This window comes from Poecilia reticulata, chromosome 8 (genome assembly GCF_904066995.2).
Source record: "Poecilia reticulata chromosome 8, P_reticulata-male-v2, whole genome shotgun sequence".
Lineage (NCBI taxonomy): Eukaryota > Metazoa > Chordata > Actinopteri > Cyprinodontiformes > Poeciliidae > Poecilia > Poecilia reticulata.
Window position 1 is genome coordinate 8,207,041 of NC_088837.1, and position 20,696 is coordinate 8,227,736.

A 20,696-nucleotide genomic window follows, 5' to 3' on the forward strand; every position below is an offset into this window, starting at 1 on the left:
CTATTTTTTTTTACGTTAACATTTAAGATAACATCTACCCTCCCAGAAAACAAACCTCAACGCATACATGGATCTGGTGACATCACATGAAGCGTCATAGTTATGTCGTATGCATCTCTCTTGTTTTTTTTTTTCCTGAAAATTAGCTGATTTTTGCTAACTGGTTAGCAAAAAAAAAATCACACAGTTAATGGCTAAAATAATTTAGAACAAGTGGTAACAAATAAGCCAACTGTAACAGAATAAAGTTTTTTCTGTTTCAAAATGCTAAACTCAACGCACGCTGTGGAAAATCAAAGGTTGACATTTGTGCCTCTTGTGATGTCATCAACTCCCTCACACACAAAGCAGAAGGTTTTCTATTCCCTGCACTTTTCGTGAAATCAAGCAGACATTTATACTTAATTTAAAACCCTGTGTTTTATTCCTACTTTTTCATTTGTTACAAGAGAAAAAAAAAACCATAACATAGTTTTCTTTAAAATCTCATTTCACATTTTATAAGTTTTAAAAACTTAGAGTTATAATTATAAGTTATAATTTATTAATTCTCTGAGTATTTTATTTTTATTTTTTCAAATCAATGTCTCTCTCTCGGGTTACTTTGTTGTTAAGGATGAGATCTTTTTTTCTCCAAAACCACTAAATACATCAACGGCGCAAAATCTTTTACTTTGATTTGATCTCACCAAATGTTGTCAAGACAACATTTCGTAATAAACCCGAAACTACTTTCATTTTCGAAACGTCACCGGAGGAGGAACAGCGGAGGCTTTTGTGGGAACCTCCACCACGAAGACTTTAGAAGTGCTTCCGGCCGTCCCTGCTCCGGGCGCTTCTTGCACATTTTTAAGAAGAAGTGCTTCTCTTCATGTACCTGAGTTGTTTCTGCGCTTGTTTAAGCTGTGGAACAGCAGGAAGCCTGGGTAGTTTTTTTTGTTGTTTTTTTTGCATTTAGCCGCAGAGAAACTCGGTTTGCAGGGCCTGTACGCTGACCAGTGATGGACCCGCTGGATTTCCTGGAGCCTGCTGAACTGCTCACGTTTTTCCACTGTCGTAAAACAGAAATGTCCTGCATGGAAAACCCGCAGACCTTCCTGAACCAACTCAGGGACCACAACCTGATACCGGAAGACAAATACAAGGTAAAGTTTTCAAGCGCTGTGCGTTGTGGTGATGGCGGGCGGTACAAGCCCACCGCTCCAAAGCGGATCGTGTGTGTGCGCGCGGGAAATAAACACGGACTCTGCTTCGTGGGCTGTTTTATCCAAATAAGCTGAGTCACAGCTGACCGAGTAAACAATCTGAATACCACCAGTCCACTTACTCTTCGGTCTCCAACCTCTAGTTGTCAATTTGGATGTAAATAGTTGCTTTTAGTAAATGTGCGGCTTATTTTTCTTGCACAACTGAAGTGAAGTTTATTGGTAGTTTACAGGCTCAGGTGACGGAGCAGGTAGGTCGCGGCTCGGAGGGTTACGAGCTCGAACCCCGCTCCCTCCCCGGGACAAACTGGGGAAGGACATCCGACGCAACCCATGGCAACCGAAATTGATTGAAGTGACAGGTTACTTACAAATTTGTAAAAAAAACAACAAAAAAACATTACTACAAACTATATTTAAAATATGCTTACTGTCACACATAGACAATACATGTGTGTAATTTTTAAAATGTCACTTGAATTACAAAGTCATACTTTCCTACCTTTCAATTGAATTAATTCATCTTGTTTCTCTAATGTTTCATCAGAGAAACATCTGTCTAATAACAACCAGTATAACTTAGTCCTTAAAATGCTAAACAAATCCATATTTTTATAAACCTGAAGTGACAAATAACAACCCTAATTCTTTTTTGCCATTTTGCTTATAATCTAGTACTGATTTCTCTCAATGTCTCTTGGTGTGTGTTTAGACGACGATCCGGATGAGAAGTAAAGATAAAATGAGGAGAGCTGTTTATGAAATCTTAGACTGTCTTGAGAAAGAGAACTCGGATCACATCCCGCTGTTCTGGAGATGTGTCTTCAAAGACGTCATCATGAACCAGTACCCCATCCTGAAGCTGCTGCACAACAGCCTCATGGACGGTAAAAATGTCTTACATTGAACATCGTTATCATTTGCTTTTATTAATTCAGCTCCTGTGCTGGAAGAAAAAAGCCATTCCCTCTCATCGTTTGTTGGTTTCCATAAGTTATTCGTAAATCCTCTGCTTTAAGGCTCTTTCCACTTTGACCCAAAACTACCTGAAAGGAGGGAAAGCGAAGAGAGCGACGAAAGGGGAAGTTCGAAGGTTTCCGATGGCGAGGAGAAGGAAGCGAAGAGCGCCAAAAAGAAGAGGAAGCTCAGAAGCGGGAGCAGCGAAGGCGACGATGAGCAGCCGGGCTCGTCGGCTAAACAGACTCCAGGTCAGAAGAAAAAGGCCAAGAAAATACATTTCTGTAAGTCACCTCTCTGGAAGTTGCAACATTTTTTTTCCATACTCTTATTTTCTTTTTCCACACTTATGAAGACTTGGAAAATACTGAAATCAAATTCCAGACTTTTCCAGACTGCAAAGCAGTTTTGAATAAGCCACAAAGTGTCAGCGGTGCAAATAAGCAGCTTTCTTTTTGTGGCAGCCATGTTTAATGTTAACTCGGGGTCTTTCCCAACTATTTGATTATTCCGACTGACGGTAAGCAGTAATTCAGATTTTTTTTGTGAAACTCAAACGCTGCTGTTTGTCCACCTTCCTGCAGCGAGCTTTCACCCCTATGTAAATGATTCATCGCTTTTGTAATTCATCGTTAATTGCATATTTTTATGGCTCTAGCTCCTCTGATTTTGCATGTTGAATGTTTTTTATAGTCCGTGAAAGTTCCAGTTTGAAGATTAAAAATCCCAGTTTGTTAAATGTTTTCCTCAGCTTCTCCAAGGAAGGGGGAGGCGGGTGAGATCTGGACCTGGCCAATTTATAAGACCCAGCTGCCTGTGACCTGTGGCGAGGTGGAGGGGACACTCATACGAGACAAGTTGTCTAAAGGTCAGACTGCGTTCGTTCGCCTGTTAGATCTCCAGGAGTCATTTACGTGAAAGAATCGAGTCGTTTTGTTTTCAGGTGAAAAGTGCATCCTGGTGAACAAAAAGCGGTTCACTCCGTCTGACTTTGAGAAGCTCGCAGGGAAAGGGAGCGCCAAGAACTGGAAATTGAGCATCCGATGCAAGGACACCCCTTTGGGAAAACTTATCAAGGTTTGCCGAAACGCAGCTTTGGAGCTGTGCAATTATTTGCGGTCACTTATATCCGTTCACTCACATGCAGTTGTTCCTTTGAAAGGACGGGCACCTGAAGGCAGCGGTCTACAAAAGAAGAATCAAACAGGTAAGAGCAAAACAACAAAGAAAGAAAGAAATCCGAATTATTTCTGACTCTCTCATCCACGACTTTTAATTGCCAGGCCAGAAAATCTCTGTTTGCTGCCAGTCATTCAAACACAGGTACGCTATTTTAGAACCCACCGAGATTCATAATTACCAATTTCTACTTTTTCAACTGAAAACCTTCATTTTTCACTGTCAGATGAAGAAGACAGTGAGGATGAAGAGGAAGCACAGCCTTTAAGTGAGGAAGCCTCAGGTGCCGGTTTCTACACAACACTAACAGTCAACAATGCTGACATAATAGCAGTGGAGGTGCTGATGTAATAAATATCATTTGCACAAAGGTGAAGAAACGGAAGAACAAGGCGAGCCGACTCAAGTGAACCCGGATCATGGCAAGACAAAGTTCAAAGTGTCCTGTGGAGCTTTAACTGGGACTTTATACAAATCTCGATTCGCATCAGGTGACCACGACTCAGCCGACGAACAATAAGTGTTAAACTACAACAATTCTGCTGTCAGACATATGAAACATGTCTGTTATCATTTATCCTCCCCTGCCCCCACTAGGGAAATGTGGGAAAAGTATTCGCACCGAGTTGAGCTGGATGAGTCCGGAGGAGTTTGTGAACACAGCGCTAAACCAGAGAGACGCCGCCTGGAGGAAGGACATCCTGTACAAAGGGAAACCCCTCAGCGCTCTCATAGAGGTAGACATGACTCGGCGTCAGAAACCCATCATGATGACGTAGATTAGATTGTTATAAATCGAATCTAAACTCTAATCTGTAGTGCATTTGATTCCTGCACACAAGAAGCAGTTAAACATTTTCAAACCTGTTGTGAGGACGTCTGAATCATGGACCAGTGAGTGTCAGGAGTCGGGGTGTTTTCGGATCTGCTGCAGCCTGGATTAGCACCCCGACTCTGTGACGTTCAACATTAACTTTCATAAGGACACAACAGGGGCAAACCCAATCAAACTCAGACAGTTTATCAGAGAAAGAGGCTGGATAGAGTTGGGGACAAAGAAAGATACACGCAGACTCAATACAAGTTTAGCTAAAAGGTGAAAAGAGCTGATTTACTCCATTGTGAGAGAATAAAATCAGCTCTCTGCCAGGGATTCCTCCTCTGTCTGAATGAAAGAGTAAATCCTGTCGTTGCATTAATGAACCTGGCCAAAAATCTGAACCAGTTCTACCAGTTTAGAAAGGCAATGGGTCAGACCTGTTCCCTTCCCACACCTCCACCCGTCAGCCATTGACCAACACCTGGACCAACCACCGAGCATCATACCACCCAACTCTCTTATACATTTAAACAGAACAGAACAGGATGCAAACAGACCATTTAAAGGCCTGAACCCCCACCGGGCCACAGACCCGGACTCTGTTTCAGCTGATCGTCTGTCTCCAATGGGGGGGGTTAAAACTTTTCACAGTTTTAATACCCCACTGATACCCGGTCATGTTCCAGTTTGCTTCAAGACCTCAGCCAATGTCCCAGTACTTAAAAAGACAACAGTCAAAGATTACAGAGGAGTATTGTGACTTCTGAGGTCATAAAGTCTTGACTCATCTCAAAACCAGATAGAAAACCAGATAGATGGCCGTTTGTAGTTTGTTTCTGACCGTCAAAGCACGCGATACTCCAATGCTGTGGCCTTTCTATGTACCCTCAGGCTCTTCATTCAAAGTGTTGGATGAAGTATATGGATGAAAATTATTGACTGAAATTGAAATAAAGATGATAATTTAGAAATGACACATTTTCCTCAGGTTGTCACCCAAACTTGCATTCAGACTCATCTTAGAACAGTTTCATGAAACAGCATCACTCAAACTGTAGCTTCACAACACACACAGCAATTTGTGTATTGTATATATACAGCTCTGGATTTATACAGAGCTGTATATTTATTGACAATCACAATGTCCTGTAATATTTTCAATTTTTCTCTTACTTCCTCTACATAAAATGTGCATGTTCTTGCTTTTAAAATCCTCAAAATGTTGATGCTTTGAATACTTATCCAAATTGCTGTGTGTTGTGAAGCTGGGAACAAGTTATGTTTGCCGCAGTTTGAGTGATGCTGTTTCATGAAACTGTCCTAAGATGAGTCTGAATGTAAGTTTGGGTGATAACCTGAGGAAAATGTGCCGTTTTTAAATCAGAAGCCCTAAATTGTAAAAACAAAAGACTGAGAAGTTGCCTACTTTTCTCTTTCAGGCAAAGGTCTTGATGCTGCATTCATTGCTATGCAAATGCAAACGGTGCAAACCAAAACATAAAGACCTGGTAAATGTGCTGCTCGTTCAGTTTTGCATTTAAAAAGCTGTAAAATCATGAAATTTAATTTAATTATGACATTAATGGACTGACTGACTTTACAGGACGATGAGAAAAATGATGACGAGTGTTGCGTCTGTAAAAGTGACGGAGACGAGGACATGGTGGAGTGTGATCAATGTCCGAGATCATTTCACCAGAACTGCCATCTGCCTCATATAGACGACACATTACTGGGGTAAGAACTAACGCCTCTAGATTAGTCGTGGCATTTGGAAACAAGACTTATTTTGTCTGGTCTGTTGGGTTTGTTGTGAGTTTTTCTGCAGGCCCTAAGCAGTTTTACTAACTAAGTTTGATTGTAATATTTTCCACATCTGGATAAGTAAGGAGAAAAAAAAGCATTTGTGGTTCCAGACTTTGTTTTTATTTTGCATTTCAAAACTGACTACAGCTGAAATTCAATTCGATTCTTTATTGCTATAATAAATTTAACAATGATATGTCATTCAGAGAAGTTTGCGAAAACCGTTTTCATTGCAGTTTTCTGAAATACACCAATTTTGATGTGACCAAAAAATTACATCATCCTCATGCAAAAAACGTTTCCAGCAAACTTTTTCAAAATTTCCGTGTTTCCACTGAGAAAATGTATTTTCGTAATTTCAATTCTCTAATTTTATCATCAATGGAAATGCAGCTACTGACAGTTTGGGTAGAAAGTTATGTAAATTCTTCTAATATTTTGAAGCAGCGACGCAATAGAAAATCGTAATCTCATGCTGCACCATGCAGACGCTCAGTCTGCGCTGATGATGATTCACTCTCCTCCAAATGATTCGAACACAACTTGTTTTTTCACAATAAACTTCATTTCCTCATGTTTACACCCACAAAACATATGTTTTAAAATATATATAGCCACATTGTTACGTTAGCTATGGTGAGACAGCTACAATGTGCGTAACTGTAAACGCCTTCTTCATAAATATCCATCCATCCATCCATCCATTTTCTTGCACCCTTTTTTCCCTCAGTGGGGTCGGGAGGGGTGCTGGTGCCCATCTCCAGCCAACGTTTCGGGCGAGAGGCGGGGTACACCCTGGACAGGTCGCCAGTCTGTCGCAGGGCAACACAGAGACACACAGGACACACAACCATGCACACACACACTCACACCTAGGGGCAATTTGGAGAGGCCAATTAACCAGTCAGTCATGTTTTTGGACTGTGGGAGGAAACCGGAGTACCCGGGGAAAACCCACGCACGCACAGGGAGAACATGCAAACTCCATGCAGAAAGACCCCAGGCCGGGAATCGAACCCAGAACCTTCTTGCTGCAAGGCAACAGCTCTACCAACTGCGCCACTGTGCAGCCTCTTCATAAATATATAACAGTAAAAAAATAATTATGCAACTACCTGAAGTTTAAAGAATTATTGCAGAATTTTGAGTCAGTGACTACCTTTAGTTTTGTCGTGCTACCACTCAAATCTGTCCAACATATCAACATTTATACTGCCGTTGTTTTGAGTTTGAAGGAAGATGATTAATCCTGTAGTCCAGTGGAGACCAGATTCTGTCCCCTCAGTTAGTTTTGTTACATTTTTTATTTTTCAGGGACGACAACAAGTGGCTTTGCACATTCTGCGTCTTTAAGCTTACCGAGGAGTGCCGCTACCCCGACGAGCAGAGAACCGAAACCATCATGTCCCGTCAAATATCTCAGCACTCGCTGGTGAGCGTCTTTTTCTCTGCTCCAGTCCGAAAGGCTGTTCATATAAAAACTTGTTGCTCAGACGTCCTGCTGCAACTCATCTCTGTTCTCCCCTGGACAGGAATGCCAGTATCTCCTCCTCTATTTGTGCAACGCTGATGAGGAGCAGATATTTGCCACCAACCCGAGGCAGTATGTAAGTGACTACTTATGTCTACGTCAGCTAAATAGAACGTAAATAATTCAAAGTGCAGGAACTATATCTGCTCCCGTTGAAGTCACAGTATTGTTTATCATATCACTACATAACATGAATTCTGTTGTCTTAAAATGATTGTGGACGCATTTTGTCCTTGACTCCCACAGCTGGAAAATTACTGCAGTGTTATTAAGACTCCGATGTGGCTGGATAAGATCGCAGACAGACTTCAGAGGAACGAATACCAGACTGTTGGCGAGTTTGTGTCTGACGTTCAGCTCATTTTCACCAACTCTGCCACGTACAACAGGGTAAGAAAACATTGGAGGCATTTAGCGCTGTTGTACGAAACGGCTCAATATCAAGGTAATGTTCTCTGACTTTTTCAAGATATTTTGAATACATTAAAAAATTATTTCTGCAGAGGGGAGATCTTGCATCGTACCACACGATTTTATTCCATTTGAAGTTTTAGATTAAATTCACATTTATAGAAAGTTAAAGTTATGATTTCTTCAGATTCTGATATCTAATTTCACAAATTTTGAATTTTTTTTTACTGCTAACTCAATAATGTAAGTTTAGTTTTAAGTTAGCAAAGCTCTACATATTTAACAAGCTAACAATGTTAACGTGCATAATTTGTATAATAATCAGTCTCAAAAATAAATCCTGAAGAAGGGTTTTTTTGCCTCCTTCAAGATTAATAAATATAATTAATTAATTAATTATATGAATTCAGGGTTTCCCCCAGAAAACCTGCTAAACCCAGGTTTTGGGCGCTAGAGCAGTCATTCATCCACCAGCCGCCATGTTTTTGAGTTAAAAAATGTTCAAAGTTGACAGAAAATTTTAAAATATCACTTGATAGTTATACATTTTTGGAAGATTGGAAGACGAATACCTAAACACCATCCATCCATTTTCTTTACACCCTTGTCCCTTAGTGGGGTCAGGAGGGTTGCTGGTGCCTATCTCCAGCTAACGTTCCGACAGACTGTCTCTGTGTCGCGAGTCTGTCGCAGGGCAACACAGAGACACACAGGACAAACAACCATGCACACACACACTCACACCTAGGGGCAATTTGGAGAGGCCAATTAACCTGACAGTCATGTTTTTGGACTGTGGGAGGAAATCGGAGTACCAGGAGAAAACCAACGCATGCACAGGGAGAACATGCAAACTCCATGCAGAAAGACCGGGGCCAGGAATCGAACCCAGAACCTTCTTGCTGCAAGGCAACAGCTCTACCAACTGCGCCACTGTGCAGCCAAATACCTAAACACCAACTATAAAATCTAAAAAGAAAAAAAGGCAATCATTTATAAAATGCTAAGATAAACTAAGATTGTTTAGCCTGGTGGGGGCGCAAGTAAAGCCTGGTAGCCCACCAGGCTTATGATAAATTGAGGGAAACCCTGGAATAATATGAAGGTTTATTTTCCAATAATTTGGGTTAAAAGGAACACAAGAAAATAGAAAAACAGACTAGTTTTATTCGGTTGCTAGAAAAGGCTGAAAGAGGTTGAACATTTAAAATAGTTTAATACTCCCACAGAAATTTTGTGAAAAGCTTTTCCCTGCTTTAAATTTAGGGTTTTAATACCTGACATTTTTTCAAGGGGGAGAATTTGGGTGAGTAATATAAAAGACAGTAGGAATTTGTAGTTCCCATACCTTCTGGACAGATTAATTTCAGAAAACCACCTGATCAGAAGAGGCAGAACGCCTCGCTGCAGTCCGGATCTGGTTCCGTCAACCTTCAACCGATCTCGGAAACTTTTGGCCCAACATCTGATCGAACTGTTAACGACTCTCTGTTTGTCCGTCTCAGGTGTTTGATGTCACAATATAAACAAAAAGCATTTATTTCAACTGAATCTGACAAGTTGATCAGGCTTGAATATATGTTCAATTGAGAAAATGTAGTTTCACTACAAAAAAGCAAATCTCACTTCAAAATACACTGACTTCAAATTTAAATTCACAGATGCTCAAAATCCTATAATGTTTTTTTTTTTTTAAATACAGAATGTATATTTTTTTTCTTCATCAGTCATATTGTGTATTGTGTACCATCCTCTTATTGGTGAACTAACTACCTCTTGAATCTCTTTTACAGAACAACCCAGAATACCTGAACATGGGCGAACACCTGAAGCATTTATTTGACAGAGAATTCAAGAAGGCCTTCAACATCCAGGATTAGACCATAGACTAACGGACCACCATTTACAGACACTGGCTCTACATAAATAACATTTAAATGCTGTGCTGATAATTTGATTACTCCTCATCGAACCAGGATGATTTTTTTCCAATATTCTGTTTAACTAATGAAAGAAAATGTTAAAATACTACTGAAGGTATGGCACACTCTTTGAAAATCATGCTGAACTGAAGTAGAGCAGATTCTCAGTCTGATGTTCTGTGGTCATCGTCATCATGAGAGTCTTAGAGTAAACTCAGAAAAGTCTCGTCCTGCACAGTCGGGCCGAAGTTTTGAAATCGGTTCTCGTTGTAGAAGTTATATGTGACGAAAATGGCGTCATTGTTGTTGTCAGCCTCATGTCGTCCGCCCCTGCTTGTCACAACCCTCATGGGGAAGTTTTTGGCTCCTCGTGAGGTGAAACTATTGTGTGAATTGGTCAGAAATGCATTGAACTAATACACAGGACTCAACCGTCTGCTCTGAAACGTTGCTGTGCCAGTTGAGGGAACTCGGCTTGCGTCAGCCGGCTGTGAGACTCACTGTTGCAACCGGTTGGCCCACAGACTTTAAAAACAAAAATGCACGTAAAAGTCTCTTAATGCACGCTGGAAAGGAAATGTAGCCAAAAGTAGCTAACACTTTAATATAGGAAAAAATAAGGTAACCAAGAGTGGGTTACCTTGGGTTCAAAGCCTGGCCTGAATGCTTGTTCTTCTCCAGATAGTCCAAAAACATGACTGTTAGGTCAGTTGGTCTCTTAATTGTCCTTAGCTGTGTGTGTGTGTGTGCATGTGCGCGTGTGTGTGTGTGTGTGGTTGTTCGTCCTGTGGGTTTCTGTGATGGACTGGTGGTCCGTCCAGCGCGTACCCCGCCTCTTCATTCCCTAATATTTCACAAATATTTATCACTATAATATTTATCACTACACAATGGAAACTCAAATATTTTTACACTGTGGGGGAATAAAATGGCGGCGTAAACCTGAGATGTTTACAACTAGAAATAACCAAAAGTCCAAGATAATCAATTTCTTTAACACAAGATTTTAAAGTGTTAAAACATGGCTAGATTATGACAGTTTTTAGTATTATTTACACATATTTATGGCCGTAACTTATGAAAATTAAGAGGAATGCAATGGAGGGTGCATATTAATGAAATGATAACAGTGTGTTGTAGGGAGATGAACTGCTGAAGTTATCCGAAGCCTTTACCTGGTACAACGGTTCACGACATTACGATCGCACAACGCTGCGCAAATCCACCCTGAGCGAAAACTAAACCTGGATTTAACTCTCACAGATTAAAACCAAATTTGCACATTTTAACATGTTCAAAGTGGCCTGTTGAGGCCAAGTTTGTATTTCAGCCACTTTAGAAGTTTTATGACGTTGCTGTTCCTCTTTGTTAAAATCCAAATTCTGGTTAAGTACATCGGTTGATAAAAGTATTACTCAGATAAGAATTTGATGGTTAGGATGTCAACCTTCAAGCTTTTATGTAAAGAGGAATGCATTACAGCGAGAGGTATGTATTATTAATATTAGTTGCATTCAAGCAGATGTAATTGTGCATAAAGCCTGAACTGCCTCCCAGGTACAAACAGAAAGCAGTTGTCAAATGTTTATCTCTTGAGAAACTTTTTTTTCTTCTAAAACTATTTGCGAAATCTTAATTTTCAATGCGTTTAGCTCTGTAAACAAAAATGACCAAGTGTTCAGCACATTTAAGACCGTATGTTTTTTTTATAAAGCAAGACCAATGCAATTTGTATTAATAATTTCTTTTTGATGTTTTTGTATGTTTTATTCTTAAATGAATTCGTTTTTTGTTGCTTGTTTTTTTTATTACAATGTGGTAAAATGTTTGAAACTGCCAAAAGGTTTACAAGTCGGCACTGACTGTGGATGTCTTGTGAACGTTTCTGTAATAAATTAACCTAGAATGTTTCCTAAACTTGTGCAATCATCCTAAATTTCTTGAAAAGTTGAAAAAAACATAATTGTTGGATGTTTAGACGCGAGATCAAACATGATAATCCAAGTGATGGCTTAACTTAGACCTCTTAAAAACCCCAAATTCAGCTAATAGTAAATTTTATTTCATAAGAACAATTAAAAAAATATATATTTTATTCAAGAAATGTCAGCTTGTACACTTAATACTTAGTTTGCGTTAATTATCGTCAGTTTAGCATCTCCATTTGGCAATCAACCAGTAACTTTGCTATGTACTTAATGATTTTATGGCTCTTTTTTTCCCCTTCCACTCAATTTTTGTGTAATCAGCTTCACTTTTGACATTTTGAGGTTCACCCTTCTTGTGCAGGGAGGATTGTATGGACCAAGTCAACAGACTCCTAAATTATTATGAACTCGCCTTTTATGAATTAAAAAATATCATGGAGGCTAATATCAGTTAGCCTATATTTGAAGTGTGTTTTTATTAGCTTTATAACCAAATATCAATGCTTGACATAAATCAATATGTAGGTTAAAAAAAATAATTTGTTGGAATAGATTCCTGAAACAAATCCAGTTTTTGAACACGTTTTAGATCAGACCTACCAGGGTACGTATCTGCTTCCTGTGCGTTTGAATTGATGCATTTGACCTTATTTTTGAAGCTGCGGCGTTCGTTAACCACGTGCCGTGCGAGCAGCTGACGTCACTGTCACGCTTCCCCAGCAGCAAATCTGTGCTGCAAGCTGCGCAGCCGCCCTGCGCATCCGCCAGCTGAGCTGTGGTGGACGGCGCAGCCATTTCTCTGCTCGTCGCTGGGAAACAAAACCCGCGCGTGGGGGAGCGTCGCCCTGGCGCGCACGCGACCGAGCGGAACGTTCCTCGAGCCGAACGCGGAGGTGGCGGCGTGACTTCCGGCCGAAGAGTGCGTCGCCGATCAACAACCGCGATCTCCAAACTTTCTCTCCCGTTGAACGCCTGCGCAGACAAAAACGTGCGCATACGTTAGTTTTTTTTTCTTCTTCTTTCTTCTTCGTCGCCTTCTTCTTCTTCATGTCTCAGCAGCCATGGACGCGAACCTGCATGGAGGCGGCGCCGACGTCGCAGCAGCGATGCATGTGAAAACCGAAGCCGGGGACGAAAGCTCATCTGCGCTGGGTTTGGGCAGCCGGGAGTCGCCTGCGCCCTGCGGAGATGCCGCATGCAGAGCGGGAGGAGGGGCGCAACAGACTGCGGAGGAACTGACTGACACCGAGCTGCAGGCCAACACCTCGGCTCCCTCCGTTCTGCTGTGTGAGCACAGATGAGTCCATTCATTGTGCCATAGATCTGCCTGTCGACACTGAACTCCAGTTGTCGTTTAAAAGCTATAAGAGGTGTAATCTCCATGTTAACACCCCATAATAATCATAATAATCATCATTCATACATGCACCGTTTCAAGTCTTGTCATGCAATTTGTTTGATCTCAGATCCGGTGAGCACAGACCGGTTCTTTACATCATCAGCTGACGGAAAAACATACCTGAAGATTGCCCCAGGTAAGAGAAGAAACCACATTGATGCGTAAAATCTAGTAATATGCTGCATATTTAGATGGTAAAAGCATGAAATACATGAATGCAAATTTTTTTTACTAAACCATTAAATTAGTATCATCTACAAAAGCCTCCATACTGTTTTAATATTTGAATACGTTTTGTTGCGATTTGGTGTGATCGACCAAAACAAAGTGAAGTGAAGGGAAACCACACATAATTTTCACAGCTCTGTTTTCACCAGTCTCTTTGTGAAACATGGTGGTGACAGCATCATGCTGTGGGGATGCAAGGCTGGTCAGAGTTGATGGGATGATGAGTTGAGCTAGAATCGGCCGACCCCAGAAGAAAGCCTGTTAGGCTACAAAAGCCTTGAGGCTGTGGAGCGGGTTAGAGTTCCTAACCGGCAGCAAAAAAAATACAGCCAGACCAACGTGAATGGTCTAGTCAAAGACCGTACCTGAACTCAATTGAAAATCTAACTTTCCAGTCAATGCTCTCCATCCCATCTGACTCAAAGTGTTTTGCCGAGAACAAAGTGGAATAATTTGACTCTAGATGTGCAAATTCTCTACGCAGAATTTATATTTTCAATTGCAAACGATTTTGAAAATCATCCACTCTTCCTTCTTTTTCACTTTGTGTTGGTGAATCACATCAATTCCACCGAAAATGTCTACCTGTAATCATTTTTGGGCACCTTTTCTTAAGTGTGTCACGGCAGCACCAGCTATGATTTATGTGCTCCTTTTAAAGTTATGTGAGGAAAAGTACGTTGAGAAAGCCACTGATCAAAGCCGCCTTTGTCCCGTCCCCAGCTGCAGCGCTGCCACCTGCTCCCTCAGACAAGACGCTCTCCTCCGGCTCCGATTTCTCCTCCAAAGCTGTCCTGTGCCTGATAGAGGCCGTTGGCCGCCGCTGGGGTCTCTACGAGACGCGGGAGCGCTCGCAGCTCTTCCAGAGCGTCCAGGAAGAGATGGCCTCAAAGGGCCACGTCCTTCCCGTGGAAAAAATCCGCCGCAAGTGGAACAACCTCATTGTCACGTACAAGAGGGTCAAGGACCGCAGCCGGGAGACGGGACATGCCAAAACATCCTGGGAATTCTTTGATGTAAGTCAGGAGGAGGAGCGGGGAGACAAATCTCTCTGCTGGGCATTTTAAGACTAATCCAAACCTTCATAAAGCACCATTGACATTTTGTAATGAGTTTGGATAAAAGAATGATTGCGCACCGACTGCCCTGTTGTCCTCTTTTGCTTTATCTCTTTGCAACTAGAGCCAGTGTTGGAGAATGAAGGCACAAGAAGGCACTGCTATTATCTGGTCTAACGGGTTCTGAATCCCAAAAAGAAGCAGTAGAAACAAAAGTCAGGGCTAAACGTTGTGTTAGCAGGATGTTAACACATCTGAGTGACTCCACAATGACAACAGTCCCAATGGATTTGAATGTTAAAATATAAAAAACTTCAACTTTAACTTATAAGTGGACTGATTCCAGTCCAGTTAAATGTTCCACTCATCCATCTATCCATCATACCTCCATACACTCATCCATTCATCTGCTTCTGTCTATCATCCATCTATCTTATTAATATCTCTAAGCATCATTCATTCATCCACCAAATCATTGAATTTTTTCCCATTTTCCATCCACTTGTCCAATCACCCATCGTCAGTTCGTCACTCCTTGCCAGTCTGCACTTTTTGTATGTTCTTCCTTTAGAGCCAGATTCCTGGGGAAGTTTTTTTTTTTTTTATAAAGTCACTCAACTTTTGTGGATGGACTACGGACAAAAAGTGTGAAATTTGAACAGGAAAATGTGCAGGAGTTCTTGTTCTTGGTACAATTGAAGAGTTTCTTAACTTTGCATGAGCTCATAATGTTAAAGGATGATCTCTTGTCTTCTACACAGCGGTACACAATCCGGTAGATAAAGCCTCAGTGTCTATATGTATCTTGTCTGTAAAAGTCCTTCAAAATTTCCAGAGACAAAATTTAAGTCAGTATCTTCCTGTTTTACAGTGATCTGAGGAGTATTAATTAGGTTAATTTTACACGGTATGACTAGCTGCTCATCTTGGTGCCATGAATAAAAATAGTTTGTGGTTTTCTGTTTCTCTCTGTAGCTCATGGACGCAACGCTCTGCGATACTATTGGCTCGCAGATCATTAGCAACAAAAGGAGCAAAGGTAGCAGTACAGCTTCCTCACTGGCCATTCCTTCAACAAAGATCCCTGCAAAACCAGCACAACTTCCGCAGCCCACCACCATCATCCGTCCCAATGGGGACTTTGCTGCGACCGGGGGTTTGGATTCAGCTGGCCTGGGAGCTGCCACCAGCCAAATCATGAGTAACACCGCTGCCAGTCCTTCACACACTGCAACAACTGTTACGCTTGTCAGTGCTCCAGAGGTCAAGCCTGTTATTGTCCTCAATGGTGACATTGTCACTACTAGCATTCAGCCAGGGACCATCGTACCGTCTCCATCGTTTATCTCTTCACCATGTTTTACTGAAACAGCCTCTGCATCTTCCGCTCTCAGCTCAACCGGCAGCACAGACCTGGGCTCGTCGGCCTACAAAAGCCGAAAAGGTCCGTCTTTCACGTCGGGCGCCACACCTTTCTGCCTCAGTACGACCCCACTTAGCCACACTCAGAACATCCTTGGCCTCTCTTCGTTCCCCACAACGTCTTCCTGTCACACCGCTTCCAGTGCTGCTTTGCTATCTGCACCTGCGAGTGCGGGAACAGAGGGGCAGAACCAGAAAGGAAACAAGGAGCAAGGCAGCATCGAGTTGTTCCAGGAGGTCCTGAAGCGGCAGGAAGAGCAGGGCTACCTGGATCGGGTGGCTAGGCGCAGGGTGGAGGCCAGAGAGAAGAGGCGTGAGAGGAGGGAGGTGCGGATGTCAGAGTCTCTTGGAAGGATAGCCACGGCCTTGGAGCTGCTCTCCTCCAAGCAGGATACAGTCATTGCGCTCCTTCAGAGACTGGCGGATCGGAAATGATGAGTGTAAGACAGAAACATGGTCATTTTGAACCTACAGTAGTTTGAAATTTTCCTTTATGAAGACTTCTATATTGTGAACAAGAACATTATCAAGAAGACGTTTCACTCATCAGAAACCTCAAGAGATAAATTTGTGTTTTTATGGACTTTCAGTTTGTTGCACTTATACTTCCAGTGAAAAGTTTACATACACTCGCCATTGAAGGGAATTAATTTTGAGCCTTTAAGGATGTATTTGAACCCCATGATAATATTTGGACATGCAGTATGTTCTATTAGTGAGTTGAACCTAGAAATCATCAACTAGCTTCTGGTATAATTCTGGTTGGGTGTTGGACCATTCCTTCTAGCAGAATCAGTTGAGTTTGTTTGAACTGGTTTGTTTCCTGCAAGCATCATCAAACATTTCCAGTGGGTTTAATGGTTAAGGCTAAATGAGTAAATATTCCACAACCAGTTTTGGTGTGTGTTTGGGATCAATGTACTGCTGGAGCGCACGATTGTGTCCAAACTTTAACCATGTGACCCTCAGCGTCAACAAACTCAATGAACTGAGAGGGTGTTGGCCAAGAAACAAACCCCAGCTATTGAATGGTCATCTTCAAGCTTGATGGAAATATCAAGTTGCCCACCAGTACAATCCAAATGCCTTCTGGAGAACTGTTAAATTGTCAGTTGTGACAAAGATTTAGCTGTTTGTCAAAAATTTTGAATATTATATAGAAAGATCAGGCATCATGGTGATGGCAGCAAACTGAGGGTTTGTTTGGCTTCCAGTTGTAAAAAATGGATAAAACTTAGACACAGTTGAATGTTCCAACAGGATGATGATCCCAACACACCAAAACTTAGCACTACGCAAATGTATTGGCACTAACCTCTTCCATATTAGAAATTGTGATCTATTCTTTAAACCCCCATAAAAAGCAATCTATTTAAACAAACTCGGCTAGTTGTTGACCATCCAGCCCAGAATATGACAGAAGATTCTAGATAACTGGAGAAAGTGGATAGTTTCTCTGCTACTGGCATTTCATAGAGACGTAATTATATATTTAAGATTTTATGTATATTTTTTACTCTGTGAACTAGAAAAAAATCTGCAATAAATTCTAACTTGGAACTGTTTGCTTGCCTTGTGATAATTCCAGCCTGAAAACAACGGGCCACGTTGGAAGCTATAATTACTGACGTCCACGTCCATTTTTAGTGCAAATCTTTCACAGGGACTGCATGTCAAATAAGGGTTGTCTTTCAAGTTTTTCGCTGACTTTATTCCCTAATCCATTTTCCATTTGTGATCTTCTGTCTGGTGTACTTTCCTTCTCTGTGTCCATCTTTATGTCCTTCCTTCCCTTTTTCCTTTTTGTCTTCATTGTGCCCTTATTTCTAGCCCTCCTTGTGTCTCTTGCCTCACTTCTGTCTCTGTCCTTTCCTTCACTCATGCACCTGTCATCGTCCATCCCTTCTGTCTTTGTGTCTTTCCTCCTTCACTTCTTCACTTCACTTCTTGTGTTCCTCCTTTCTTTGTTTCTTTCCTTTTGTCCATCCTCCATCTCCTACATCCTTTCAGTGTTGTGTCCTTTCTTTTGGTTTATGCTAGTAATTTTTTCTGGAAAAATATGTATAAACCCTGATGAAGTGACCAGCAATTTGTAAATTGTCGTGGGTAATTTGGGTTTAAAGGGAAAAAAAACAATTATAAGTTAGGAATTTGTCTAATTAGATGAATCGCTAAATCTACAGATACTTAGTGTTTACATGCGATCCAGAGATGTAGTACTTTATAAGTACCACTAGATGGCGCCAGATAGCTGCTATTTTCAGAGGAATTCCAGTCTTTGATCCGGTTATTATTCACTTGGTGAGTTCAAGTAGCGGCGGTCACACCGCCTCGCCTCACATCTGTTGGTTAAAGTTTCTGTTTCGTTTTTCTGCCATTTTCCAACCCCAGAACTGATTTCTGCCATGGCTGCTGTCGAAAACCCTGTCGCGGAACAGACCACAGGTAGGTTGAGTGTGAAAGTTCAGTACCGTCACTGGTTCTCAAGGAAAACCAGGAAGAGATATGGGAAGTTATAACTAACGTGTTTGTGATGATGCAAAAGAGCCCAAACAATAATAATAATTAAAAAAAAGAATAACCACATAAAAAGACATTGCTACTTTAAGAGGAGTAACAAATTTAAATCCTTAAACATTTCAACCATTTAAAACAGAAACCAGAAAGTGAAACTTTAAGGTCGGATTAGGCTCTGAGTAACAAAACTCAACTCGGCTATGATCCAGAATTTATTTATTCATGATTAAACCAATTTAAAAAACAAATATAATAAAAACTCAATTTAATGATTAGAGTGAAAGATTTCAAAGGTTAATTTCTCATAGTTATGATGATTGTAAGTAAATCTGGATTTTGCTTCAGGGTCTTGTAGGAATATATATGTGTATAAATAGAATTGAGTTTGTGTACTTTATTAAGTGTACTTTATTTATAGTATATTTATACGAACTCAAATAGAATTGAGTTTGTATAAATGTGAATTCGATTCAGATTCAAAATTGCTTTACTTAACACAGTTTAAAGTCTTAACTTACATAATCCAAGTATCTTCAAAGAGTCAGTTTGGATGTGGATGCTGTGTACAGGAACAATCTCCCGTATAGCAGTCAGTCTTGCAGTGAATTTGAAAAAGCCTCTGACTGAAGATCCAAGCAGTAGAATATATTTCACAGTAACATGTCCTGGATTAGTGGTTAGCAAGCACTGCTAGTCCACCTCATGTGCTTTTTATTAAAGCAATTGTCAACAAAAACTGTTTGGAACAAGTCAGAAAAAAACCTAAAAAAGCTACTCACAATTCTATATTTAACTACTATATGATAATGTTACATTTCTGAACAAGTAAAGACAGAAAACATAGTTTTTATCAATATGAGTGTAATTTATTTTGCTCATTTTCTTTTCAGAACCTTTGAGGATCATGCTCATTGGGAAGAGTGGAGTCGGCAAGAGTTGCACCGGGAACACGATCCTCAACAAAATTGTCTTCAAGTCCGACATTAAGCTTAAGAGAGTCACCGTCCACTGTGAAAAGGAGGAGGGGACGATCGAAGGCACGCCCGTCGTAGTCATCGACACGCCTGGGCTGTTTGAGAAAGACCGCGACAAGGACGAAATCATCCGGGAGATTCTCATGCGCGTCACGCTCCACGAGCCGGGCCCTCACGTCTTCGTGTTTGTCGTCCCAGTTGGACGGTTGACACAGGAGGACGAAGACACCCAAAAGCTGATTGAAGCTAAGTTTGGTCCACGGGTGTGGGACTACACCATCGTGCTGTTCACGCACGGGGATCGGCTGGAGGGAAAAACGATCAACCAAGTCATTTCCGAGAGCAATGACAACCTCCGCAACTTCATTCGCAAGTGCAGCGGCGGCTTCCATGTCTTCAACAACAAAATCCCGCAGGACCAGCTGCAGGTGGCGCACTTTCAGGAGAAGATCGAGACGCTGGTGGCCCTGAACGGAGGCAGTCACTACCACGCAAAGCTTTACCCCAAACAGGAAAGGAAGATCAGAGAAAGACAGGAGAGCATCCTGGCAGAGAGAAGCAACGCCATCGACCGCAAGGTGGCAGAATTCAAGCTCAAGTACAAAGAAGAGGAGCTCAAGAAGAAGCTTAAAGAGCTTTGGAGGAAAGAGGAAGAGAACGCAAGGAAGGAAGCAGAGAAAGAAAGTTACATCAGCAAAGTCTCCAACATCCTCATGTCCTTGGTGCTGGTTTTTCTGGTGTTGGGCTTTGCTCTGCAGGTTCCTGTAGGATACCTGTTTGCAGGAGCAGTCATTTGGACCGGGATGTTCTTCGAGATCCCGTTAAGGTTTCTGAACAAAATACCATGGTGGAAAAAGAAAAAATAGTTTTTCTATCACTGTTTTGTCTATAATCTATCTGTGGATTATCCACATTTCGGGAGAAGAATGTCATATTGTTAAAAATTACAGGTATGCTTGTGTGAGTTTTGTTTACATGTCATGATGAGATCAAATCCATACCTTTTGACACAATGGTACATTCGTTATGTATAAGAAATAACTTTGCTTTTCTTGGTACTGCAAGTAGACTCGTAAAACAATTCAATAAACTGCAGCAGTGTGGTTTACAAAATAAAGTCATTCATGTTTCTGCTTACTCTGTTAAACTTTCTGCCCTTGTGAGCTCATTTTACATGGCAGAGTCCGCTGGTTATCTTATTCTAAGGCAGTGCTTCTCCATTCCAATCCTGAGACTGAGAACTGAATATGCTGAGAACTGAGAACTGGAATATGCACTGACCTGGATATGTTAGACGTGTCTCTGTTCCATAAATCCTGATTTAAAGGATTACATTTCC

The 20,696-nt window shown here is 41.3% G+C and overlaps 3 protein-coding genes across 6 annotated transcripts; all 3 read left to right on the forward strand.

Annotated features, from left to right (window-relative positions):
• The first annotated feature begins 652 nt into the window (after nucleotides 1-652).
• On the forward strand, nucleotides 653-11,748 carry LOC103468552 (uncharacterized). 3 transcript variants are annotated; one of them, XM_081609801.1, is made up of 16 exons: nucleotides 657-1,145; nucleotides 1,918-2,092; nucleotides 2,225-2,446; nucleotides 2,914-3,030; nucleotides 3,106-3,239; nucleotides 3,325-3,369; nucleotides 3,446-3,485; nucleotides 3,568-3,609; nucleotides 3,713-3,832; nucleotides 3,939-4,078; nucleotides 5,601-5,669; nucleotides 5,765-5,898; nucleotides 7,282-7,399; nucleotides 7,500-7,574; nucleotides 7,745-7,888; nucleotides 9,703-11,748. In XM_081609801.1, exons 1-16 carry the CDS (start codon nucleotides 1,002-1,004, stop codon nucleotides 9,787-9,789), a joined length of 1,806 nt encoding a protein of 601 aa, XP_081465927.1. In that variant the 5' UTR covers nucleotides 657-1,001; the 3' UTR covers nucleotides 9,790-11,748. The 3 variants fall into 3 exon arrangements, with proteins under 3 accessions (XP_081465928.1, XP_081465927.1, XP_008413897.2); XM_008415675.3 differs by having other exon boundaries at nucleotides 732-1,145; nucleotides 3,568-3,624; XM_081609802.1 differs by lacking the exon at nucleotides 5,601-5,669 and having other exon boundaries at nucleotides 653-1,145; nucleotides 3,568-3,624.
• A 123-nt stretch (nucleotides 11,749-11,871) lies between these two features.
• LOC103468553 (uncharacterized) lies at nucleotides 11,872-17,431 on the forward strand. Of its 2 annotated transcripts, XM_081609806.1 has the most exons (5): nucleotides 11,872-12,747; nucleotides 12,819-13,046; nucleotides 13,226-13,294; nucleotides 14,110-14,402; nucleotides 15,420-17,431. In XM_081609806.1, exons 2-5 carry the CDS (start codon nucleotides 12,821-12,823, stop codon nucleotides 16,299-16,301), a joined length of 1,470 nt encoding a protein of 489 aa, XP_081465932.1. In that variant the 5' UTR covers nucleotides 11,872-12,747; nucleotides 12,819-12,820; the 3' UTR covers nucleotides 16,302-17,431. The 2 variants fall into 2 exon arrangements, with proteins under 2 accessions (XP_081465932.1, XP_008413900.2); XM_008415678.3 differs by having other exon boundaries at nucleotides 11,872-13,046.
• Nucleotides 17,432-17,976: 545 nt separating this feature from the next.
• On the forward strand, nucleotides 17,977-20,504 carry LOC103468554 (GTPase IMAP family member 7-like). The gene is made up of 2 exons (XM_008415681.2): nucleotides 17,977-18,311; nucleotides 19,274-20,504. Exons 1-2 carry the CDS (start codon nucleotides 18,272-18,274, stop codon nucleotides 20,221-20,223), a joined length of 990 nt encoding a protein of 329 aa, XP_008413903.2. The 5' UTR covers nucleotides 17,977-18,271; the 3' UTR covers nucleotides 20,224-20,504.
• The last annotated feature ends 192 nt before the right edge of the window (nucleotides 20,505-20,696 follow it).